The sequence below is a fragment of the Dipodomys spectabilis genome, unplaced genomic scaffold (genome assembly GCF_019054845.1).
Source record: "Dipodomys spectabilis isolate Male_0828 unplaced genomic scaffold, ASM1905484v1 ptg000043l, whole genome shotgun sequence".
In the NCBI taxonomy this organism is placed as follows: domain Eukaryota; kingdom Metazoa; phylum Chordata; class Mammalia; order Rodentia; family Heteromyidae; genus Dipodomys; species Dipodomys spectabilis.
In genome coordinates, this window is record NW_024870720.1 from 14,504,312 (window position 1) to 14,529,304 (window position 24,993).

At 36.4% G+C, this 24,993-nt stretch overlaps 1 protein-coding gene across 15 annotated transcripts in view; it reads left to right on the plus strand.

The window, feature by feature from the left end:
• Fip1l1 (factor interacting with PAPOLA and CPSF1) overlaps positions 1 to 24,993 on the plus strand; it is a 61,191-nt gene that overhangs the window by 14,352 nt on the left and 21,846 nt on the right. For 8 of the 15 annotated variants that reach the window (XM_042678407.1, XM_042678409.1, XM_042678413.1 and 5 more), the window contains 4 exons: positions 5,131 to 5,240; positions 9,917 to 10,024; positions 11,400 to 11,493; positions 14,093 to 14,249. In XM_042678407.1, coding sequence (XP_042534341.1) covers positions 5,131 to 5,240; positions 9,917 to 10,024; positions 11,400 to 11,493; positions 14,093 to 14,249 — 469 coding nt within the window. Of the gene's footprint in view, positions 1 to 5,130; positions 5,241 to 9,913; positions 10,025 to 11,399; positions 11,494 to 14,092; positions 14,250 to 24,993 lie in introns of all 15 variants that reach the window. The other 7 variants (XM_042678406.1, XM_042678405.1, XM_042678404.1 and 4 more) reach the window with 1 other exon arrangement.

The window sequence follows — 24,993 nt, forward strand, 5'->3', positions numbered from 1 at the left end:
AACATATCATCTCTCGTGGGTATCATGTTCAAGATTCCAAAACTTTCAAGCATTCTCTTAAAAATCTGTGAGAATTTAACATAATGGAATAAAGTCACATTTTAAAAAGTAATACTGAAAAGGATTATGCTTATGTGAGGGACTTAAAGGTTGGTAGTAGCAGGTGGTATTAAGTCTAACTTCTCGCTTCTATATACTGGGTTATGATAAAGACACCCAGTTCAAAGACTAAAACTATTTTAATACTTTATTTCTTGGAATTGAGTTGAGTATTCTTTTTTGTTACCAATTTAATTCTTATATTGAGTAGCACGGATTGGGTTATATACTCAGAGAATTTTTATGATCTGGATATGGAACTCTGTGCCCCTTTGGGGACTACAAGTCCTGTCCACCAAACTACTGCCTTATGCAATGCATGTGCTATATCCGCAGATGTAGCCGCTCTGCTGGACACAGTTCTGTATAAAGAATTTAATTTTAATTTACATCCTACTGTGGGTAAGTATTTGGTTCTTGTTTTGTTGTACATATTTTGAAAGTTATTGATATTGTCCTCCCAATTTTAAATGATTGTTGGGTTCTTTTTGGGGACATTATCTACTTAGGCAACTGAATGTTTTGTTATGATTGATTATAGTGAATAGACTGAAAAGTTGTCTTTATAATAAGCTACTTTCTTTGTAGTGGTACATTTTATTTTCTTCTAACAGAAATGAGAACTGCTGTTTTACACTCAGCTTATGTACACTAGGTTTTGTTTCATAGTAGATTTCTAAAAATATAATCTAGGGGCTGGTCTCTCCTTGAAGGTAGCTGTTGTTATGTTGTTAATGTTAAGCCAGTTTATATACACATTTTCTATTGAAATATTTTAAGATTCTTAGTTATTTGAAACGAGGTCTCTGTCCCATCTATTCTGGCTATTTGATTCGAATAAAGACTTGATTTTAGATGGATATAGTCTGTTGGCTTTCTTGTCCTGAAAATGTGAATTAGAAATACTGATTTGGAAATTGGAAATAGGGTATTTTAATATTGTTTGTTGCAAATGTTTTATTCTTTAAGAGTTATTGTCACTTGTACAAAATGGTGGAAATTAGGCCATGTGAAAAAGACTAATTTTTTTAAATTTTTTTTTTTTTTGTCAGTCCTGGGGCTTGAACTCTGGGCCTGGGTACTGGCCTTGAGCTTTTACTCAAGGCAAGTGCTCTACCACTTGAGCCACAGTGCCACTTCTGGCTTTTTTGGAGTAGTTTATTGGAGATAAGAGTCTCACAGACCTTCCTGCCATGGCTGGCTTCATAACACGATCCTCAAATCTCAGCCTCCTGAGTAGCTAGATTACAGGCCACTGGTGCCCAGCGAAATAGCTTGAAAATCTAGTGTATCAAAAAGAAATAATAGATTTGTCTTTAGTGAAGAAATAATCTATTAGCTGCTTTAATAGAATTAAAAAAATTAAATAATGTAATTTCAAGCATGGTAGCAATAGAAATACTGCAAAAGAACCCTTAGGTATTTATTATGCAGGTACAAAGGCTATGAACATTTTCAGTGTTTTATTTATTTCCGTGTTTATAAGGCTTTATTTATTTATTGAGATTAAAGTGTCCCAGTATTTCTGTAGCTCAGGTCCAGCCTTGTCTTCCACTCACAATCCTGCCTCAAGTGCTTAAATTTCAGACACGTGGCAAGTCCTGTCTTGTTTTTTTTTTTTAATAAAACGAAATAAAATGATGAAATTTAATCAGGTGTAAAATTTAAGTGGCTAAAGTGCAAAAACAGTTGTATAATTATAATTTAGGATAAGGGGCAGAAGAGAAGTGACAGGAATGGGTAACATGTATGTAAGAGAAAATGGACCACAGCTTTTTCAATTTTCTTTTTTTTAATTTTCTTTTTTCCAGATCTGGGGCTTGAACTCTGGGACTGGGCATTATCCCTGAGCTTCTTTTGCTCAAGGTGAACGCTCTACCACTTGAGCCACATTTTTGAGTAATTTGCTAGACATAAGAGTTTCATGGACTTTATTGCCAGAGCTGACTTTGAACTGCCTTTTCTAAAAGTATTTTTATAACCATATGTGCACACATGTACTGCGTACGTATGCATTGCTGTTTTTCCTCTATAGAAGTATTACTTTGTAGGGGCTGGGAAGGTGGCTTCGTAGTAGATTGCTTGCCTTGCATGCATGAGGCCCCAGGTTCAATTCCTCACCACCACATAAGCAGAAAAAGCTGTAAGTGGTGCTGTGGCTCAAGTAGTAGAGTGCTAGCCTTGAGTTGAAGAGCTGAGGGACAGCACCCAGGCCCAGAGTTCAGGCCCCACGACTGGAAAAAAAAAAAAAGTATTACTTTGGTTTCTTATTTGTATGGACATGCATTATATATATTATTTATAATATATATAATGCATGTACATACATATGCTTGTATTTGTATGTGTATGCTTGTTCCAGGATGTTGAACTCAGTGCTTCAAACCATTACTGGGCTTTTTCTGCTTCTGGCTGGTGCTCTACTACCTGAACCAGGCCTCTAAGTTCCAGCTTTTTGCTATAATCTCTTTTTCTTTTGCAAAGTCCTTTCCCTCTCTATCTTAAAGGATATTAATGATAATGTTGATAACTCTTCAGTGGTCTGTTTCAAGTTGACTGTTTTAGATTATGAATTGGAATTTGCTCAAATAATTGTTGGTCATTAATGTAGGTATGGGATTGGAAACTTTATAGTGAATATAACTTGTTGACTATAGGTTTTCCACTAAGTTGTCTTTTTCACATATTAGTATCTTTAGGTTATTTTGCTTCTTTTTATGGTAATCTGGGCTTTCAGAGAAGACATTCCAGTTTCCTTCCTAAAGAATATATAATTTTATCAGCTTTCAGACTTCCATTGCATTCTCAATTTTTTGTTTTTGTGGGTTGAAATAAACATTTGATGATTCATATATGGCTTTCAATTTTTATTTTTAACATCTTAACATTTCAAATACATTTTCATATACAATTTTTTAATAATTATGACTGATAATTGTAAGATAGTTATATAATCTCTTGAGGTTGCATACCATAGCTAAGAAATTTCTTTTAAAAATTATTGTTGATAATGTTAAACTTTTGTAAATTATGCTATGATAGCCAGCCACAGAAGTTTAAAAAATAATTCCAAAGCTTTTGGTATAACAGAAGCATAATTTGCTAGTATTTATTTAGCTTCTCAGGCTTACAAATTAGGTTTGTTTAGATTTGTAAGATCTGACATGAATTTGCTTTAAGGAAATCGGTTAAAACATCTTAAGATAATCTCTTAAATTGGTAGGTTATTTGAAATAGAACTCTTTGTTCTACTTTGACATCTTGAGTACCACATCTGAAGACAAATAGACAATGATAATTCAAGCCAACTAGGAAAGTTGCTACAGTGGTCAGGAGTCTCCAAACTAACATAATGACTATGTTATCAAGAAACTAAGCATAAAGGAAAAGTTAGAATCACAAGCAATTTTTTTTTCTTATTTTTATTTTTGGGTCCAGTCGTGGGGCCTGAACTCTGGGCCTGGGTGCTGTCCCTCAGCTCTTCAGCTCAAGGCTAGCACTCTACCACTTGAGCCACAGCGCCACTTCCGGCTTTTTTTTTCTGCTTATGTGGTGCTAAGGAATCGAACCCAGGGGCTCATGCATGCAAGGCAAGCGCTCTACCACTGAGCCACCTTCCCAGCCCCTCACAAGCAATTTTTACATGTAGAAAAATTCACTTTGATTGTGGAAAACAAAGTTTTTAAATTTAAAACACTACAAATACTACTGACATAAGATCCAGAAATTAGTATCTTCAATATTATTTGCCTTAAATACATATATAATGTCATTTCTTATAATTGATCTTTTATCAAGTTTATTGATGTATAATTGTGTCAAACAAACTGCATCCATGTAAATCAAACAATTTGATAAGTTTAGACAGATACCTACATACCATGCAACTATCATGATGGACACTTAGAACATTTCTATCACTCTGCAATATTTCCCTGTGTTCTTTGTGCTTCTTTCTCTCCCTGGTCACTCCTGGAGCCTTCTAGTTCATGTTAATTTAATCTAATTTTATTTTGTCAGTCATGGGGCCTGAACTCTGGGCCTGGGCTCTTCATCTCAAGGCTAGTGCTACTACTTGAGCCACAGTGCCACTTCTGGCTTTTTCTGTTTATGTGGTACTGAGGAATTGAACCCACGGCTTCATGCATGCGAGGCAAGCACTCTACCACTGAGCCACCTTCCCACATTAATTTTATTAGACTTCTTTAATTCAACACAATCATTTTGGATTTGTCACTATTGGGTCGTATACTGGCAGAGTCTTTTTTGTGTGTGTGTGAGGGACTGGTCTGAACCATTACCTCCTGTTTATATGTCCTGAATAGCTGGGATGACAGGCATGTACCACTACTCCTAGCTATTTTTTGTTGAGATGGATATTTTTGTTGTTTTGTTTTGTCCAGCTTCCTTCAGAGCATCATTTTTCAGATCTCTATTGCACCTGGCTCCTAAATTAATAATTCAATACTGATTTAAGATAGGAAGATTATTATAAAAAGGAAAAGAATAAGGAATTCAAGCATCTCAGTCTACTGAACTGGCAGGATATGGTATTGTTGATTGTGATAGGTAGGTGGAGAAAGGGTGTGCATGGCAGGAGCAGATTCTCATGCATGTGTTGTGGCAAGCCACGGTTTAAAATAGAAAATGGTCAACGTGGCTAAAATAGTCCTTCAGTAAGAGTAGCGAACACAGGAAAATCCTATTTAAAGCCTTTCTCAGTTACTGAAACGTGGAGCCAGAGTCAAGTAGTTCATTTGGATTTGTTGGTATTGATTGGAGGAATTTGTGAACGTCTCAAAGAATTACAAAGAATTACTGGACTTTTGTCCCATAATCCATCTTTGATGCCCTTCAACTAATGTTAATCTAAAATGAATCAATTTGAATAAAGACTCAGAATGAAACAATCTTCACAGTTATTTTCAAATAAGTTGTTATAAACTTATTTTAATCTTAAGCATTGTATTTGAATGTTTTATTAAATTAAACTAATAACCCAATTTTTGTTTCTGGTTTTTATTTTTGAAGGTACAGCAGGGGAGAACAGGAAATTCAGAGAAAGAAACAGCACTTCCATCTACAAAAGCTGAGTTTACTTCTCCTCCATCTTTGTTTAAAACTGGACTTCCACCTAGCAGGTTAGACAATTTGAACTCAATTATTGTAAGGTCATTGTCTCTTTATTTTGTATTTATGCTGTATTAAGTGTAAATCCTTGTAATAAAGAATTTATACTTTTGAACTGGGCACTAGATGCTACTCTGGAGTTTGAGATCTGGGGATCATGGTTTGAAGCTGGCCTGGGCAGGAAAAGCCTGTGAAGCTTTTATCTCCAGTTTATCACCAGAAAACCAAAAGTGGAGCTGTTGATCAAAGTGATAAGATGCTAGCTTTGAACGAAAAGACCAGGGACATTGCCCAGGTCATGAGTTCAAGCCCCATGACTCACCAAAAATAAATAAATTAATTAATTAATACTATTTTGAAAGTGTACCATCTTAAACACTCTAGATGAGCAAAAAATGAAGCACAGCGTACAGTTCTGGGTATATCTAAAGATACTTGTAATATACAGTATTCTTTTGACTTTTCAAAATTTTAAAAAGATCCGTGAGTTTCTGAGGTTCTGCAGTACAGAGTAGTTGGGAGTTTACAATCTGGAATTGTGTCCTTTTTTTTTTTTTTGGTCCTGTCGTGGGGCTTGAACTCTGGGCCTGGGCACTGTCCCTCAGCTCAAGGCTAGTGCTTTAACACTTGAGCCACAACGCCACTTCCGGCTTTTTTCTTTTTGCTTATGTGGTGCTGAGGAATCAAACCCAGGGCCTCATGCAAGCAAGGCAAGCACTCTACCACTGAGCCACCTTTCCAGCCCTGGAATTAAGTTTCTAGGCTCTACAACTTACTAGTTGTTTGTCCTTGGGTAGCTCTCCCTTGTTAGGCCTGGATTTCCTAATTTGTAAAATGTAATAATACTTGTAATCAAGACTAAAAAGCATATATGTAAGTCATGAGGTGTGCTATTGACCTTATATATCCATTGCTAAAATCTTAGATTGCTTTGTTAATGTTCAGATATTTATATGTTCATGCAGAACTTCTAAAAATGTTTTTAGATACTTTACCCGTAGAAATGCTGAATTTCTAACAATGTACTTACTGCAAAATGGCATATTTAAGTAAATGCAATATTTAATCTAAGAACATTTTGCTTAATCTTCCAAAAAGTTTGTGTATTGTTTTCCTTTTTGAAGTATATACAAACAGAAAAGTGACATTGAGTGTTCACAGTTTGATAGTTTTTTCACACATTGAACATATTCCTATTAAACAGCTCATAGAAAAACAGTATGACCATTCTACGGGAGTTTGTTATGTCCCTTTCATTTTTAAATGTTTTATTTAGGCAAAAATTCAGACTTAGTAAGAATTGCAAGAAAAGTACTAAAAACTCCTGTATGTGCACATTATTATATTTGCTATATAATTTCTAAGACATTTTTCTTTCTGAGTCATTGAATACTGTGGCTATTATTTCCCTCTATTCCTAAGTATTTTAGTATGTTTTTCTTAAGAACAGGGGCATTTTTGTTACATATCAAGGCAGAGTTACCAAAGTCAAAAAAGTCTAATAATCAATATTTAATATGCAAATTAATTTAGCCAGTTGCCTCATTAATGATGTTCTTTTATTGCAGTTCTTTGCTTCTTGATTCATTACATCCAACTGTTCTATCTCTTTATTTAAAAGCTACAACAGTTTTTTGGTCGTTGATTATATTTTGTGACATTGAATTTTAGGAGCACAGCTAGTTGTTTAGTTCACAATTTGTATTTACCTGTTGTCTTCTGATTAGTAGATTTCGTGTTGCTCTTGGAACTGGAATACTATATAAATGTGTTCTTCTCAGTGCATTAGCCTGGATATGCATGATACTAGTTTGTCCTGTTATTTTAATTGCAATGTGATAACCTTAATTGATTACTTATGGTAGTGTTCTATGAGTGTCTGCATTGTGAAGTTACTGGTTTCCTCTTTCTAGTTAGTAATATGGGCACTGGACTGTTGCTCAGTGATAAAGTATTTACCTAGCACACAGAAAGCCCTCGATAGAATACTTAGCAGCACCACATAAATTTTTTTAAAAAATTGTGGGAAAATTCAGTATAAATCTTGCATTTCTCTTTCAAGTTTTCAATAGTTACAGCATCCATTAGTAATTTTTACTTTAATATGCCACTATTATAATGAGTTTAGAAAGTAGTTATTAACACTCAACATTATTAGTTGGTATTCTGCTTTAAAAAACAACTCCTTCTCTACTTAACTATCACTAAGACTCCTTAATTTGTATTTAAAAAACAACTCCTTCTCTACTTAACTATCACTAAGACTCCTTAATTTGTATTTTTGCAGGGAAGGGATTGTTTTAGAGATAGGGTCTTGTTCTTTGAGCTCCTAGCTGGCCCAAAGTCAAATCTTTTTGCCTTAGCTCCTGAGTGATACAACATCAGGCTAGGTTCATTCTTTCCTATTTTATTCGTGAGGAAAGCTGTATATGTAGTATATATACCATTTGTAGCATTAAACATGGTAATTCAATGTTACGCTCAAATCCCTCTAAAATTAGTGGGAGTCTTTTCAAACCTGGCGTCTGTAACCCTTGACATGTCTTTATTTTGGAACATTCTTTACTTTTTAACATTATCAAACTGTATTAATTTTTTTTCCTTTTCATTATTTCTTTTTGTTGTTGTTGGTCATGGGGCTTGAACTCTGGGTCTGGGCACTGTCCTTCAGCTCTTCAGCTCAAGGCAAGCACTCTACCACTTGAGCCACAGTGCCACTTCCAGCATTACCAAACTGTTAAAAATTTATCCTGTACTTTCCCTGCTTTTTCCCAAAAGCTGTCAGTTTATTTTTTTCTTTCATATGTATCTCTATCTAGATAGAGATATAGATAACATATATTAATACCATGGCTTTAAACTTAGGATTTTGTGCTCTTACTTGGTTTTCTTGTTCAAGACTAGAGACATGTCAGCATGTCTCCAGTTTGGTATTTGGTGATTAATTGAAGTTGGAGTTTCACAGACCTTTTTGCTTTGGCTGGCTTTGTACCTTGATCCTCCAGGCCCCACCAGCCTCTGAGTAGTTAGGATTTAGGATTTACAGGAATGAGCCATGGAACACCTGGCTTGATTTATCCAATTCTTGAAGATAGTCTTTCCTTTTAGCAAAAAATAATAATTAAATATCAAGACTAGGTTATTGGGTGTATTCATTGTACTTGAATATCATTTTTTCCAGGCCTTTTTAGCACTAAGCTGAGGGGGGGGGGAAACCCACAATTTTACTATGAAATTACCATACTCTTTTGCATAATTTTACATATTGCTAATCATATGAATCTCTTTTTACATACTTTTAATATCATGTTTCTTTTATATCCAGTTAAACACTAACCTCCCCTTCTCCTTCTGCATGCCCTCTCCCTCCTCCCCCGCCGCATCTTTAATGCCAGTCCTGGAGTTTGATCTCAGGGCCTGGACACTGTCCCTTTTTTTCTGTTCTTCAGCTCTCCTTTTGGCTTTATGTGGTTAATTGGAGATAAAGGTCCCACAGACATTTCTGCCCTGACTGGCTTTGAACCATGGTCCTCTGATTCAGCCTCCTGAGTAGGTATTTTAAGATATGAGCTACTGGCACCCATCTCCCTTTGATTCTCAAAGACTTGAGTATAAATACTCATTTCAGTGAATACAATCCATAATAGATTCATATGTAAGTTCTACATTTAACTGTTACAAAAATAAACCATTTGGCTGGGAAGGTGGCTCAGAGGTAGAGTGCTTGCCTTGCATGCTGGGTTTGATTCCTCAGCACTACATAAATAGAAAGCTGGAAGTGGCGCTGTGGCTCAAGTGGTAGAGCACTAGCCTTGAGCTGAAGAGCTGAGGGAAAGTATCCAGGCCCAGAGTTCAAGCCCCAAGACCGACCAAAAAATAAATAAACCATTAAATGGAGTCGAGCCACCAGTGCCTATAAGTTCTTGGTTCTTTTACATTCCTGTATTTTTACATTGTATGTTGAAGTATGTGTCTGTGTAGTGGGTGGGTGTGTGGGTGTGCGCACGCACGCGTGCGTGTACGTGCATTTATTTTTTTGTAAGTCTCAGGGCCTGTGTTCTGTCCTTGGGACTTTTTGTGCTCAAGGCTAGCACTCTACCGCTTGAGCCACAGCTCTACTTCTTGCTTTTTGATGGTTAATTGGAGATAAGAGTCTATGAACTTCTTGCTCAGTCTGGCTTTGAACCTCTATCCTCAGATCTCAGCCTCCTGAGTAGCTAGGTTTACAGGCATTAGCCATTGGTTCCTGGCAGAAGAAGGTTATTTTTAAAAATAAAGTTGATGGATGCTGATGGCTCACACCTGTAATCCTAGCTACTGAGGTGGGTGAGATCTGAGGATTACGGTTCAAAGCCAGAACAGGCCATGCGAACAGGCCATGAGAGTCTTATCTCTTAATTAACCAGCAGAAAATGAGAAGTGGACCTGTGGCTCAAGTGCCCAGGCTCAGAGTTCAAGTCCCATGACCAACCAAAAAAAAAAAAAAAAAAAGTAAAAGTTTGTAAGGTGTATATGTTTAAATGCCACTAGTAGTCTCAGTACCATTACAAATTATGTGATTTGGAAAGAATCCTACTATAGGACCAAAGACTTTAAATAATGCATGTGAAGGAAAAAAGTAGTAAAACCAAAAGGGGGGGGGGGGTTACAGACAATAATATGTAAGAAAAACAATTTATCTCAGCAGAAACAGCACCTCTTCTCAGTCTCAGACAAGTACTGCCTCGAGAAAAGCCAATTCAAGTGTTGGGAAGTGGCAGGATCGTTATGGAAGGGCCGAATCTCCTGATCTAAGGTAAGGCTTTTTAAAAAACATTGGATACTGTGTTATGTTTAGATCTTCTATATTATTTTGTCTCTTTAGTAAGATAGCAAATTGCTGATTAAATTATACCATGCTTTACCTCTCAGATTATGTTTTTTGGGGGGGACACCACTGAAGGACTTTTTCTTTTTCTTTTTGTCGGTCATGGGGCTTGAACTCTGGGCCTGGGCTTGTCCCTCAGCTCTTTAGCTCAAGGCGAGCACTCTTGATCCACTTGAGCCACAGCACTACTTCTGGTTTTCTGGTGGTTTATTGGAGATATGAGTCTCACGGACTTTCCTGCCCAGGCTGGCTTTGAACCGTGATCCTCAGATCTCAGCCTCCTTCGTAGTTAGGATTATAGTTAGGATTATACCAGCACCCAGCTTTTCTTTTTCTTTTTTCACTTTTTTTCACTTTTGTGTGGCTTGAATTCAGGACCTGTGCACTGTCCCTGAGCTTTTTCACTCAAGGCTAGCACTCTATCACTTTGAGCTCCTGCTCCACTTCTGGTTTTCTGGTGGTTAGTAGGAAATAAGAGTCTCATGGACTTTCTTGCCCCAAGTCTGTGAGACTCTTATCTCCAATTAACCACCAGAAATCTGGAAGCTGTGCTGTAGCTTAAGTAGTAGAGCACTGGGCTGGAGCTGAAGAGCTTAGGGACAGTGCTGAAGCCCAGAGATCAAGACCCATGATGAACCAAAAAAAATAAAAATTATTTGTGATATGTTTAAAGGTTCATTTGAGGCCAACTTTTAAATTTCTCAAAGATGAGTTAGCTTGCTGAAAGTAAACATAGTTCAAAGGAAAGAGGTCTTATAGGCTTTAGCATTAAAAATTTCAGGTTTGAAAATGAATTTTGCTGTTTATTACATAGATTAATGACCCTGTTCTGAATCCTGACTTTGACATGACTAACAAATATGCACCAAGAAAAATTGTTCTATATGTTCTATATTTGTCAAAGTGAGCATTATTTTTCTGAAGCCTTGTTGGGGAAATTTAAAAGTTTCTGTAATATAATTCTGGTATGTGTTATAAATTACACTAGAATAATTATTACCTAGAATAGTATTTCAGTTTGACTAACATTTGCTATCTGATTCAGTTCCTTAATGATGTGTCTAATACCAGATCACTTAAAATTAGTTTATTTAGAAGAAAAGTCATACAGATACTTAAATTTTAACATCATGATTATTTCTGAATGTGTTGGTTCTAGCTTAATAAAAAAAATTACAATCCAAAGTAATGAGTTAAATCTTTGAATTATTAGTAATTTTTAATATATTACAAATAATTTTAGTTTTTATTTCTACTAAATACTGCTTTTCAAACATCTGAATTGATCCATTTTTTGTTTTAGGAGATTACCTGGAGCAATTGATGTAATTGGTCAAACTATAACTATTAGTCGAGTAGAAGGAAGGAGACGTGCAAATGAAAACAGCAATATACAGGTTATAATCTCTGGGTTTCTCCTAGAGTTTTCTTTTTCCTTGTTAGAAACTTAGTAAGTAGGTTCACTAATAATTCTACACTTACATGTCACATTTTAACTGCTATTACAGTTCATGCTACTTAGCAAAATTGTGTTTTTGTTGTTTTGTGTATCCTTTCGTTCATGTAAAATTATTCATATTTTCCTACATTTAAAAAATATGATTTTAAAATCTCTTTATGATAGTTCCATTGTATAAATCATCATTATGTATCTTCCTTTTCTGAGTAAAATAGAACTCCTTCGTTAATTTTTTGTAGTTTTTTCCTTTTTTTGTGCCTGTCCATGGGTTTAAACTCAGAGCTTGGGCACTGTCCCTAAACTTTTTTTCCCCAAGGTTAGTGCTCTATCACTTGAGCTACAGCTTTAGCTTTTTGGTAGTTAATTGGAGATTAGAGACTTCTTTGCCTGTGCTAGCTTTGTACCAGGATTCTCAGATCTCGCCTGCTGAAAAGCTAGGATTATAGGTATGAACCACTGGGGCATGGCTAGAATTCATTTGTTATTAGGTGAATAGAATTCAGTAACTGACATTGCCAACTGTTTCTCTTGGCCATATTTTTTCATTATTTCTTTGTCTGGATACCTAAAAAATGTTGAAATGATGCCCAGTAATCCTAGGTACTCAGGAGGGTGAGATGTGAGGATAAAGGTTCAAAGCCATCCTGGACAGGAAAGTCCATGAGACTCCAATAAACCACCAGAAAACCAGAAGTGGTGCTGTGGCTCAAGTGGTAGAGCACTAACCTTGAGCTGAAGAGCTCAGGGACAGCGCCCAGTCCGAGTTCAGGGCCCATGACTGACCAAAAAAAAAAAAAGTCAAAATGAGCCAGTTGCTGGCAGATAGATACCTGTAATCCTAGCTACTCAGTGGGCTGAGAGCTGAGAATCATAGGTAGAAGTCAGCCCAGGCAGGAAAGTCCAAGAGACTCTTATCTTCAATAGCAGGGAGCAGAGCTTGTCTCAGGTGGTAGAATAGCCTACAGCACAAAAGCTCAAAGACAATGCCCAGGCCAAGAGTTAACCCAGAACTTGCATACTTATAACACACATATACACACAAAATCAAAATTGTTTTGACACTAATTATGTAAATGTGTTACATTAAGATGTTTTAACATTTTTATATCTTTAGGATAATTGCTTTTTCTTCTGTTACTAACGTGCCATGCTCTTAAAAAATAATTGTTTCTGAGTTTTAAGATACTGAGTAGAAACCTTATTAAAATTCACATATTGGTGTATTGAAAATCAATACAAAGAGAAATTACATGTTTAAATGATGTGCTTTAGTCATCAAGGATTAAAGATATATAAATTAAATTTACAGCATTAATTTGACGTTTTAAACTACTTCCCAAATGTAATTGCGCATCTGAGTATCTCAGGTGACTTTTAAAAGGTCCAGATTTGGGCTGGGAAGGTGGCTCAGTGGTAGAGTGCTTGCCTTGCATGCATGAGGCCCTGGGTTCGATTCCTCAGCACCACATAAGCAAAAAGAAAAAAGCCAGAAGTGGTGCTGTGGCTCAAGTGGTAGAGCGCTAGCCTTGAGCTGAAGAGCTGAGGGACAGCACCCAGGCCAGAGTTCAGGCCCCATGACCGGACCCAAAAATAAAAACAAATAAAAGGTCCAGATTTCTAGGTGCCAATATGGGTGGTGTTATATTTCATTAGGCTGAAGGTGCTTCTGTAGGGTGCCTATCTCTTGCCTGTTCACACAGATTTTGCACACTATTTTACTTTTACAGTATAAATCTTTACTGTCAAAGTTACATGGTTCACGTAAAAAGTCTTAACTGCCTGCTACTTGCAACCAATTGTTGGAAGCATTGTAGTCTCTTACCTTGCTGCATGGTTGTGACACATTGATTGGCACAGTGAATGTTTGAATGTTGTGTTAATTTCTTAGGGCTGTATCTACATGGTTAGTGATTACATTATTTTAACTTAAATACTTTAACTTTGGTTGGGATAGAAATACAGTATTTATTGCATTATATTTGTAAGGTATTTGTTTTTTATTTGAAGTGTTATTATTTCTCAATACCTTTTCTTTTTTTCTTTTTTCTTTTTTTTTTTTTTTTTTTTGTCGGTCGTGGGGCTTGAACTCTGGGCCTGGGCGCTGTCCCTCAGCTCTTAAGCTTAAGGCGAGCGCTCTACCACTTGAGCTACAGCGCCACTTCCGGTTTTCTGGTGGTTTATTGGAGATAGGAGTCTCTCCTGCCCGGGCTGGCTTTGAACCGCGATCCTCAGATCTCAGCCTCCTGAGTAGCTAGGATTACAGGCGTGAGCCACCAGCACCCGGCTCAATACCTTTTCTTGGTGATAATGCAGTTATTTTCTTTAACCTTTGAATACGAACATTTAAAGAAGTATGAGTGTAGGCTCACATATGCATATGTAAACATGCAACACAAAGAAATACTATCCCTAAAAACATGTATTTGAATTAAATTATTTAATTTATTGCTTAGGCCAAATGAAATAATTTACTAAGATTAAGTTTAGATAACATAACATTTACTCACCTTTCTCGTTTGCTGTGCTCTTAATTTTAGGTCCTTTCTGAAAGATCTGCTACTGAAGTAGACAACAATTTTAGCAAACCACCTCCATTTTTCCCTCCAGGAGCTCCTCCTACCCATCTTCCTCCGCCCCCCTTTCTTCCACCTCCTCCAACTGTCAGCACTGCTCCACCTCTGATCCCACCACCAGGTAAATAGTAAAAAAAGGTATTTGATTTTTGGAAGCAAATAACTTTTTAACAATTTTCAGTTAAAAAAATTTTTTTAGTTTAATAGTGAAAGTATATTCTCAAAATATTAGGAGTAATGGCATTGAATTAAAAGTTGTAGTTATGATAATTATTTTGTCTTTAACAGATTCACAGCAAAATAGATTACACATGCCTTTCTATTTCAGCAAAACAGAGACAATATTCTACAATAAAGAATATATAGATACTAAAACTGAACAAAAAATATGGTAGTAGTCCTGAAACTAAAGTTGCTATTGGTGTATGTATAAATCCATACTGAATTGTTAGCAATATGTTAACTTGTTTTTGAAAAAAAATTAAAGATACTTTTATCACATTTTTAAATTACTTTTTATTCTTAAGAAAAAATCCCCAACTTTTATTTTTATTTATACTTTAATCTTTCATTTGGTGGCTTTAAAATTTTTCCTTCCAGTAAGTTTTCAATATTTGTTCCTCCTAATGGGGTTTTTATGAAACTAACAAGATTAAGTGTTTAGTTATTTCTTCCCAAGGAGAGTGTCAGTAGCAAATGATCGAAGTTAGCAGCTAGTTTTAATCCGAATTATAGGGAGAAATTAGGAATTCTGGTAGTAAAGCATTTTATTCTAAAAACCCATGTACTCTTACTCTACTTTGCGAGAGAGCCACCTTTGCTTTGTAGTGCCCATTGTGACCAGAGTACAAAGCCAGATAATAGTCTTCCTATTGTGTTCTTACCTAATAAGTTCATCCTTACCCTCTAAATGTCAGCTATTTTCTCTTCTCTTCATCCTCAACACCTTTGATTTCCTTTCATTATCAACTCAACTCCCACAAAGACGAAAACAGTGTTACAAAAATTGATTCCTGGCTTAGAAAAATCTTTTGTCTGAAAATGGAGGAAGAGTGAAATAGTTGAGGTGTGTGCCTCTGCCAGTTAACATTATTTCTAAAGTTTAATGACTTGAAACTGCTCATTTAAGTGCAGACCATTTGTAGGTTGGGATTGAACCTGGTTCTTGTGTCTTTACTATGTTCAGAATTAACCAAATGGTAGAGGACTTAATGTTGATAGCCAAGACTTAAAATAATTCACAAGTGAATCCTTATCCTCTGATAAAAAAGATTTGGAAAATATTTTTTGATTATTTGATTAGTGAGATTAAAAATGATAAATGTGGGCTGGGAAGGTGGCTCAGTGGTAGAGCGCTTGCCTTGCATGCATGAGGCCCTGGGTTCGATTCCCCAGCACCACATAAGCAAAAAGAAAAAAGCCAGAAGTGACGCTATGGCTCAAGTGGTAGAGTGCTAGCCTTGAGCTGAAGAGCTGAGGGACAGCGCCCAGGCCCAGAGTTCAGGCCCCACGACCGGACCCAAAAAAAAAAAAAGGTAAATGTTTGTGATATTAGTCCTAATTCTGAATTTCCTTATCCTTTTTTTTTTTTTTAAATTTAATTTTATTTGTGAACATACTGTACAGAGGAGTTACAGTTACATGGGCAGGATAATGCGTACATTTCTTACCAAGCATTGCAGCCTCCTCCTTTGTTTACCCTTCACATCCCTTCCCAGCCTCCCCCCTCCCTAATCCCAATCCTTCTCCTTCTCCCCCCCCCCCCCCCCCCCCCCCCCCCCCCCCCCCCGCACCAACGTTGTAAAGCTCGTTTTGGACATGACAACTTGTACTTCTCATTGTTGCAACAGGTCCACCTGTATCCTTAAACAACTGGTTTTTCCCCATCTCCTCCACAAGTTATACTGACATCAAATATAGTGAAAGCAGGGGTTTCCTTATAATCTTTTTAAATTATTTTAAATATAAAGAAGATTTGAAAAAGATTTCTTTTTTAAGAACTTTAAATATCTGAGTTATTTTTAATTGATAATTGTTCATGTTTATGGGATACATTATGATGTGTTATGTATTTACATTATGTAATCATTTTAAGCTAGTTAACAAGTATATCACCTCACATTCTCACCAGGTTTTGTAATGAGAATATTCCATATCAATTTTGAAATATATAGTTATTTGCTATGGTTAACTGTTCTGTACATTAGATCTCTAAAACTAATTTTTCTTTCTAACAGAAATTGTGTATCACTTTGATCAAAAGGTTCCATTTCCACCCTCATACCAACCACTAGTACCTCATCTCCATTCTGCTCTCTACTTTCTAAATATTTTACATATAAGAGATATTGTAGAGTATTCCTCTATACCTGCCCTAGTTCACTTTGCAAATGACAGATTTTTCTTTCTTATTTTTCTTATTTAAGTATTAGTATGTTCAAATGGCTGACATTTTTATGTCTATTACCAGCCTTTTTTATGTTAAGATTGGGGAAAAGTGATGTGATTTAATCGAAAAAAAAAAACCAACTAGAATATTTCTGATTGTCAATGGCATTTATGTGAAAGTTTACTTTCACATGTTAAGGTTACTCCATGTCTTATAACATCTTTGAGTGATGTATGAATTGCTGATGGCATTATATTGTAGTTCAATTGATTGGTTTTTTGTTGTTGTTGTTGTTGTTGTTACTTAATGTATTTATCTTAGTGTTAAGCTCCATGATCCCTCTTTAGGTTTCCTTTGATGCTTATTCATGAATTATGTTTTGCTGCTGCCATGTCAATATTGAAGGAAATATATTCAAATGAATTGTAATCCTGAAAATAGTACCTAACTGTGGTGTATATGGTAGGGGAGGGTGTTTTCAAAGTGATATTAAAAAAAAATTCTAAGTTGGGACTGTCTGAAGAACTATATATTTTTGCTAACTATAAGCTTTTGGAGAGAAGGAATAGTATATTTTCATGTTTTCTTATAATAGTGCTGTGTGTACTCAGCATTCCCTTAATATGTTGGCTAATTAAGTTAACTACATATTTAATGTTTTTGTAATACCAAAAATAGTTTTCAGATTATCAGGTGGTATGTTCAGTCAAAACTTACATTACCTCTAAATAGCAATATGGCTTCATAGACATAATGTAGGCCCTGCTAAAAACTATATATTCAGTTGTCATTTGCTACATGACTACACTGTATTCTGTAGTTTGTTGCAAATTAAATTACATTGGGAATCACAAGCAGCTAAAAAGTGAAAGGCATGGCTGAAGGGGGAGTCTTTGCCTATTGCCTTAAAAGATATTGCCTTTAATCTTTTGCTTTCTTTGAAATGTAAAGGGCACTGCCCCTGAGCTTTTCTGCTCTATGTTAGTGCTTGTATGTATGTATTTTAGTGTGTGTGTGTGTGTTTAATTGGAGGTAAGAGTCTTAGGACTTTCCTGTCTGTGTTGGCTTTGAACCATGATCCTGAGATCTCATTCTCTTGAGTAGCTAGGATTTTAAGCCTGAGCCACCAGCGCCTGTCTTAAACGTTGGTTAAAAAAAAATTAATTTGCTTTATTGTTATTATAAGAGGTAATATGCAGAGGGGTTACATATACATACATCAGGTAATGAGTACATTTCCTTTAGTACAGTGTCATCTGCTCCGTCTTTCTCTCCCATTCTCTCCCTTCCATCTCCACGTTTAAATTGTGTTTTTCCTTGGGTTCTCTGCCTTCCTCCCACCCTTCTACAGATATGCACATAAATATACTGTATATAATGTAAAGAATTCAGACTCAACAACAAAAGATAAAACAAATTAAGAAAAGAGGCCTTTGTTTCCATATTGTTGGAGTTTGTTTTGGTATGTATATTATTTTGTAGACATATGAAGAGGTGCTTGGGTATTGTACAGCTTTATATAAAAGTACCTAGAATCCTGTGTAATTTGTCATATCCCAGTGCATTTTAGATCTAACTTTTGCATGTCAGAGAGAACATTCTCCATTTGTCTCTGATCTTGGCTTATCTTGTTTAACATGATTTCTTCAAGTTCCGTCCATTTCCCTTCAAATGACATTATTTTATTCTTTGAGCTAGCTGTGTAAAATTCCTTTGTATATAGGTATCACACTTTTTGGATCCACATATCTATTGTGGGGTATCTAGATTATTTCCATATCTTGGCAATTATGAATAGTGCTGCAATGAACATGGATGTTTAGGTGTCCTTACCATATCCTGGTTCATGATACTCAGGGTAGATGCCTAGGAATGGTATGGGTGGATCATAGGGAATCTATGTTTAGTTTTTTGAGGGACCTCAAACTGCTCTCCAGAGTGATTATACTAGTTTACATTCCCACCAGCAGTGAAGTAGGATTCCTTTTTCCCCATATCCCCACCAGCATTTGTTGTTTGAATTCACAATGTTGGCCAATTCTGACTGGGGTTAGATGGAATCTCAGGGTTGTTTTGATTTGCATTTCCTTTATGGGGAGGGATGATTCTTTGCCATTCTTCTTTCTTCTTCTGAGAAGTCTCCCTTTAGCTCTCTTGCTCTTTTTGTAATTAGATATTAAGTTTGGAAGTGATTAGTTTCTTGAGCTCCTTGTATATATGGGGTATTAAGCCTTTGGCTGATGTACTGCTAATAAAGATTGTCTCCCAGCCTGTTGGCTGTCTTTCTAGCTCACTAACAGTGTCCTTACCTGTGCAGAAACTTTTTATTTTAAATGTAATCCTACTTGTCAAGTCTCTCTCCTATCTGTTGTGCCCCTGGGACTCTCTTCAAGAAGTTCCTGTCTATACCTGTAAGTTCTAATATTTCTCCTTCTCTATCTCGAAGTAGTTTCAGAGTTTTGGTCCCTGACATTGAGGTCTTTGATCCACTTTTAATTGATGTTACTACATGGTGATAAGCAGGGATCCACTTTTAGTGCATATGCCTGTCCAGTTTTTCCATCACCAACTGTTGGAGAGAGAGGTATGTTTGGGTTGGGAATGTGGCTTAGTGGTAGAGTGCTTGCCTAGCATGTATGAAGCAATGGGTTTGATTCCTCAATACCACATAAACAGAAAAAACCAAAAGTGGCACTGTGGCTCAAGTGATAGAGTGCTATCCTTGAGCAAAAGAAGCTCAGGGACAGTGTCCAGGCCCTGAGTTCAAGCTCTAGGACTGGCAAAAAAAAAAAAAAAAAAAAAGAAAAGAGGCTATGTTTTTTCCACTGTATGTATTTGGCATATTTGTCAATAATGCCAAACAAATGGTGACTGTAAGTGTATGGTTTTATTTCTGTGTCTTCTAGTCTATTTCATTGATTCTGGCCTGTGTTTGAAATCTGGTATTGTGATACTGGCTGCTTTTTTTTTTTTTTTTTGCCTATAATTGCTTTGGCTACTCTAGATCTTTTGTTGTTCCATATGAATTTTTGGATTATTTTTCCGTATTTCAGTAAAGAATGTCATAGGGATTTTAGTGGGATTGTATTGAATTTGTGTATTATTTTTAGCAGTATGGAAGGTCTTTCCATTTCCTGATGTCCTCTTTGATTTTTTTTTCTTCTGATTTTTATAGTTTTCACTATAAAGATTTTTTACATCTTTGATTAGGTTAATTCTTAAGTTTTTTTTTTTTTTTGAGGCTATTGCCAATTGGGTTGTATTTAATTTTCCTTTCTGCTTGTACATTGTTGACGCACAAAAAGGCTACTAAGTTTTGTGGGTTGATTTTGCATCCTGTCTCTTTGCTAATAGGGATAGTTTAATTTCTTCTTTCCCTAAGTGAATCCTCTTTATGTCCTTTTCTTGACTTACTGCTTTGGCTAAGGATTCCAGAACTATATTAAGAGGAGTGGAGAGAGTGGGTATCTTTGCCTTGTTCCTGATTTTAGGGGAAATGTTTTAATTTTTCCCCCATTTAGTATGGTGTTGGCATATAGCCTTTGTTATTTTAAGGAATGTTCCTTGTATTCCTGGTTTCTCCATAAAGCTTTTAACATGAATCTATCTTGTATTTTCTGCATCTGTTGAAATGATCATGTGGTTCTGGACCTTGACTCTTGGTGAATTCATCATGACATGGTGAATTATATTTATTGATTTGTATATATTAAACCAGCCCTTGCATCTGTGTGAAGCCTACTTGGTCATGATGTCTAATTTGTTTTAATTTAATTTTTGTTTTTTTTATTTTTTATTTTTCAGTCCTGGGGCTTAAACTCAGGGCCTGGGTTCTGTTCCTGAGCCTCTGTGCTCAAGGCTAATGCTCTACCACTTGAGCCACAGCACCACTTCTGGCCTTTTCTATTTATGTGGAACTAAGGAATTGAATTTAGGGCTTCATGCATGCTAGGCAAGCACTCTACCACTAAGTCACATTCCTAGCCACTGTATGATTTTTAAAAATTTGTTTCTGGATTCTGTTGGCCAGTATTTTATTGAGGACTTTCCATCTGTGTTTATCAAAGAAACTGGTCTGTAGTTCTTTTTTTTTCTTGGATTCTTGCCTGGTTTTGGTTTGAATATAATATTGACTACATAGAATGAGTTTGAGATTGCTCCCTCTGCTTCTATTTCATGGAAAAAGCTTGAGGAATATTAAAAGTCTGATAATTCAGCAGTGAATGCAGAGTTTCCTTGTTGGGAGACTTTGATTACTTTTATCTCATGTGTTATTGGTCTGTTTAGCTGGTTTATATCTTCTTGGTCCAGTTTAGGCAGTTTGTATGTTTCCAAAAATTTGTCCATTTCTGTTAGATTTTCTTTAGTGAGTGTAAGTTTTGAAAGTCATCTTTTATAATCATTTGGATTTCTTGGAAGTTTGTTGTAATATTTCCTGTGGCATCTCAGATCTTCTTGGTTTGAATTTCCTCTCTTCTTTTTCTCATTAGCTTCGAAAGTACTCTGTCAATTCTGCTTATTTTTTCTAAAGAACAGCTTTTTGTTTCCTTGATTTTATGTGTAGTTTTTTTAGTTTCTATTTTGTTGATTTCTGCCCTAATTTTTGTTATCTCTCTTTGTTTATTAGTCTTAGATTAGATTGGATATTTTTTCTTGTTTTTCTAGCATTTTTAGCTGTATCATGAGGTTATTTACTGGAGCTGTTTCTGTTTTCTTTGTGTGTCTGCTTAGGGCTACGAACTTTCCTCTTAGTACTGCTTTAGCTGTATCAGAGGTTCCATTGTGATGTGTTTTCATTTTCATTGACTTGTAAGAACTTTCTCATATACTCTTCCTTAATTTCTTCTGTGACCCATCTGTTATTCAGTATTGTGTCATTCAGCCTCTGTATATTTGAGTGATATATTTTGTTGTTGAGAACTAGTTTCAGGTTAGATGCAAGGAATTATGGTAATCCTCTTGTATTTGCGTAGGTTTTTTTGTGTGTACTACGATAGGATCTATTTTGGAGAATGCTTCATGGGCTGCTGAGAAGAATATAAATTGGGTCATTGTTTTGTGAAATACTCTGTAGATGTCTGTTAAGTCCATTTGGATTATGGTGTCATTTAGTTTAGAAGCTTCTTTGCTTATCTTTCATTTGCTTGACCTGTCCTTTGGTGAGAGCAGTATTAAAATCTCCCACTCTTACTGTATCTATCCTGTTCTGTAAGTCTAAAAGTGTGTCTTTAATGTATTTAGGTGCTCCATTATTTGACCACTGTGATTTCCTCTTCATGGGTCATTCCCTTTATTACTATGTAATGATCTTCCAGGTCTGTCTGTACTGATTTTAATGAAAGGTGTGAAAGGGTACATTTTAGTGAAAGATCTTTTTCCATTCATTTACTCAGAGTTTGTTTTTATCTTTGTGAGATGGGTCCCTTGGAGACAACAAATGGGTGAATCTTGTTTTTTGATCTAATCTGGTATTCTTTTCTTTTGACTGGGGAGTTGAGTCCATTAGTGTTTAGGGTTATTATAGAAAGATGTGTCATGTTTCCTGCCACTTTCTTGATTTTTTTGTATTTTGCTTCTTTACTCGTCATTTGCTTATTAAATCGGTTTTCTAGTGATTTTCTCTGATGTGTTTCCTTGATTTTGATTGTTTCCTTTGGATTGTATACCTCCCTTTAGTATTCTTTGTAATGCTGGTTTGGTGTTCATAAGTTCCTTTAATTTTTGTTTATCATGAAAGGTATAGTTTCACCATTAAATGTAAATGATAGCTTCACTGTATACACCAGTTTGGGTTTGCAGTTCTTGATCTTCAGGGTTTGGATTTTTATCATTCCGGGCTCTCCTTGTGTGAGAGTTTGTGTGGCAAGATCTGCAGTGATTCCGATTTTCTTTCATCCTAATATTGATCTCAAATGCTGCAGAATCAAAGAAGGAACTCCTTGTATATCAAGTTTAATGTTTTTACTATGATGTGTCTAGAAGTGTTTCTTCTTGGGTTCTAGGCTTTTTTTTTTTTTTTTTGTTCTCCATATCTTCTTCACTCTCCCTGGGATCTTTCCCTGAATTGTTTTTGGTGTTTGTATTTGCTGTCTTGATTGTTCATGAATCTTGTAATCTTTCATTGTGATTTATGCATTTGGGTTCAGGGATTGTTAGGGCCGTGGGCTGAGCTTGGCAACAGGTGGTGGCCCGCACTTGGCCCAGGCTAGCTAGCTCACACTTGGTGGGTTAGCCCATGCTGGGTCTCCAGCCAGCAAGGGTTAGTGCATGAGCTTGGGCCTAGGCTGGCTGAAGGGAGTTCGGTCCAGTCTACAGTGGGGGCTGGGAAGGCTAGATTAAGACATCTAGGCAGGGCTAACGGCTTCGGAAGGGCAGGCTCCTGAGTGAATGCAGGAGTTTGTCCCAGTGGGTGGCTGGCATTTGGCCCCCACTTGTGCACAGCATGCTTGGTTGGCTAGCAGCCAGGTACTGGGTCTGATCTGTGGGGTATTTGTGAAGACTAACTGAAAACCTCTGAGATGGACATGAGGATTCAGAAGGAGCAGGCTCCCATGGGTGCTTGGGATTTTGTCTGTGTTGTTTTCAAAGGGGCACTTTTTCTCTGCTGATAGCTAGGACTGTGGAGGATGCAAGGTCCTTGTGCCCTCCCAGTATGAGTCCAGGTGGTCTCCTGCTGGAAGCCAATGTGGGGAAGGGGGGTCGGGGAGTGGGGAAGGGGTCTGGCCTCTTTGTCGTCTTAGGCCGGAGGAAGCCCAGCTCTGTGGGTCACCACCAGTACTGATCTCCTGTGGTGGGGTTGGAGGGGAGCTGCCAGCGTGGGATGGGGAGTTGATGTAGAGCTCTTCCTGATTTTCCATCCTCGTGTGTACAAGTCATAAGGTGTTTTTCCCCCCACTCTTATGAGTCCTGTATATATGTAGGTTGTTGTCGATCTTTTGGGGAGAAGTGTGTGTTAGGACCCTAAATCTCTGTTTGATTAGAGAGAGCTATGGTGAGTCCCTATTGTTTCATTGCCATCTTCCCTCCATCTTAAATGTTGATTATTTTACATTTTTGCAGTTATACAAAGGTGTTTCAGTTCTAGAAGTCAGATTATGAGGACAGTGTTGAGTATTTTAACATTCTCTTTGTTTATTTATTTATTTTTGATCAGTCGTGGGGCTTGTACTCTGGGCCTGGGCATTGTCCCTCAGCTCTTCAGCTCAAGGCAAGCACTCTACCACTTGACCCATAGCACTACTTCAGTTTTCTGAGTGGTTTATTGGAGATAAGAGTCTCACAGACTTTTCCTGCCCAGCTGGCTTTGAACCGTGATCCGGATCCTCAGCCTTCTGAGTAGCTAGGATTACAGTCGTGAGCCACCAATGCATGGCCATAACATTCTCTTGATTAAAAATGAGGTTGCTAGTCCATAATTTGCTAAGATTACAGTTCTGTATATGAGACAAATACAATGACAATATGTGATTCCCATATTTTAGTATCCTACCAGAATTTTTATAAATATATTGACTATTCATCTAGGGTTTTTCCTACATTATATCTTTATCAGCATAATTACTCATTCTCAACTATTCCCTGGCTTGAAAGCTAACTTCACAGTAAACACTTTTTGAAGGTTTACAGACATGGCTCACCACATAAGTGTAAATAGTTCTTACCGTTATTAGGTAATAGAAACAGCTCTCTTCCAAGACTTTTCCTGTCAAATAGTTGATAGAGAGGAAAGGTTTGTCTCCTCTCAAACAGTCATTTGGAAATGTGTATGTAATAATTTAATAATTGTTAGTAATTTGGAGAGGAGAAAGTGTTTCTGGCTGTGGTTGATTTGTAAGAACACAGAGCTTTTTCCAACAGCAATGGTAGACACCACTGGAAATGCAAATATGTTTAATGATATGGTTAATCATATTCTCTTAGAAGGTAATTTTTTGTTAGATTCCATTGTATTGTCTTTTTCCAAAATGTATTAGTGTGATTTCATGCCTTTTCTAGTAATAGAAACAATGTACTTATTAAATGCTTTTTTCTTTTTAAAATAATTTTGTTGCATATTTAAGAAAATAAGATGTAACCCTTTAAGATTCATCTATGTATATATAGTACAATGATGACTAGTGGAACAAATATATATAGTAATATATATAACTAAATATATATAGTAAATATATATATATATAATATATAGTCATCTTTTCATTATTATTACCCTTTAGGCCTTTCAAGCAATAATTTTCCTTCCTTTTTTTCTCCAGGCATCTATTCTATTTTGTTTCTCTGAATTTGCTTATTCTAGGTACTTACATAAGTGGAATCAGGCAGTATTTGTCCATCTGTGTCTGGTTTGCTTTTTTTCTGAAAGAAGAATTTAGCCAGGTGCTATTGGCTCACACCTATAATCCTAGCTACTCAGGATGCCGAGATCAGAAGATCCTGGGTTGAAGACAGCCCTGGCAGGAAAGTCCATAAACACTCA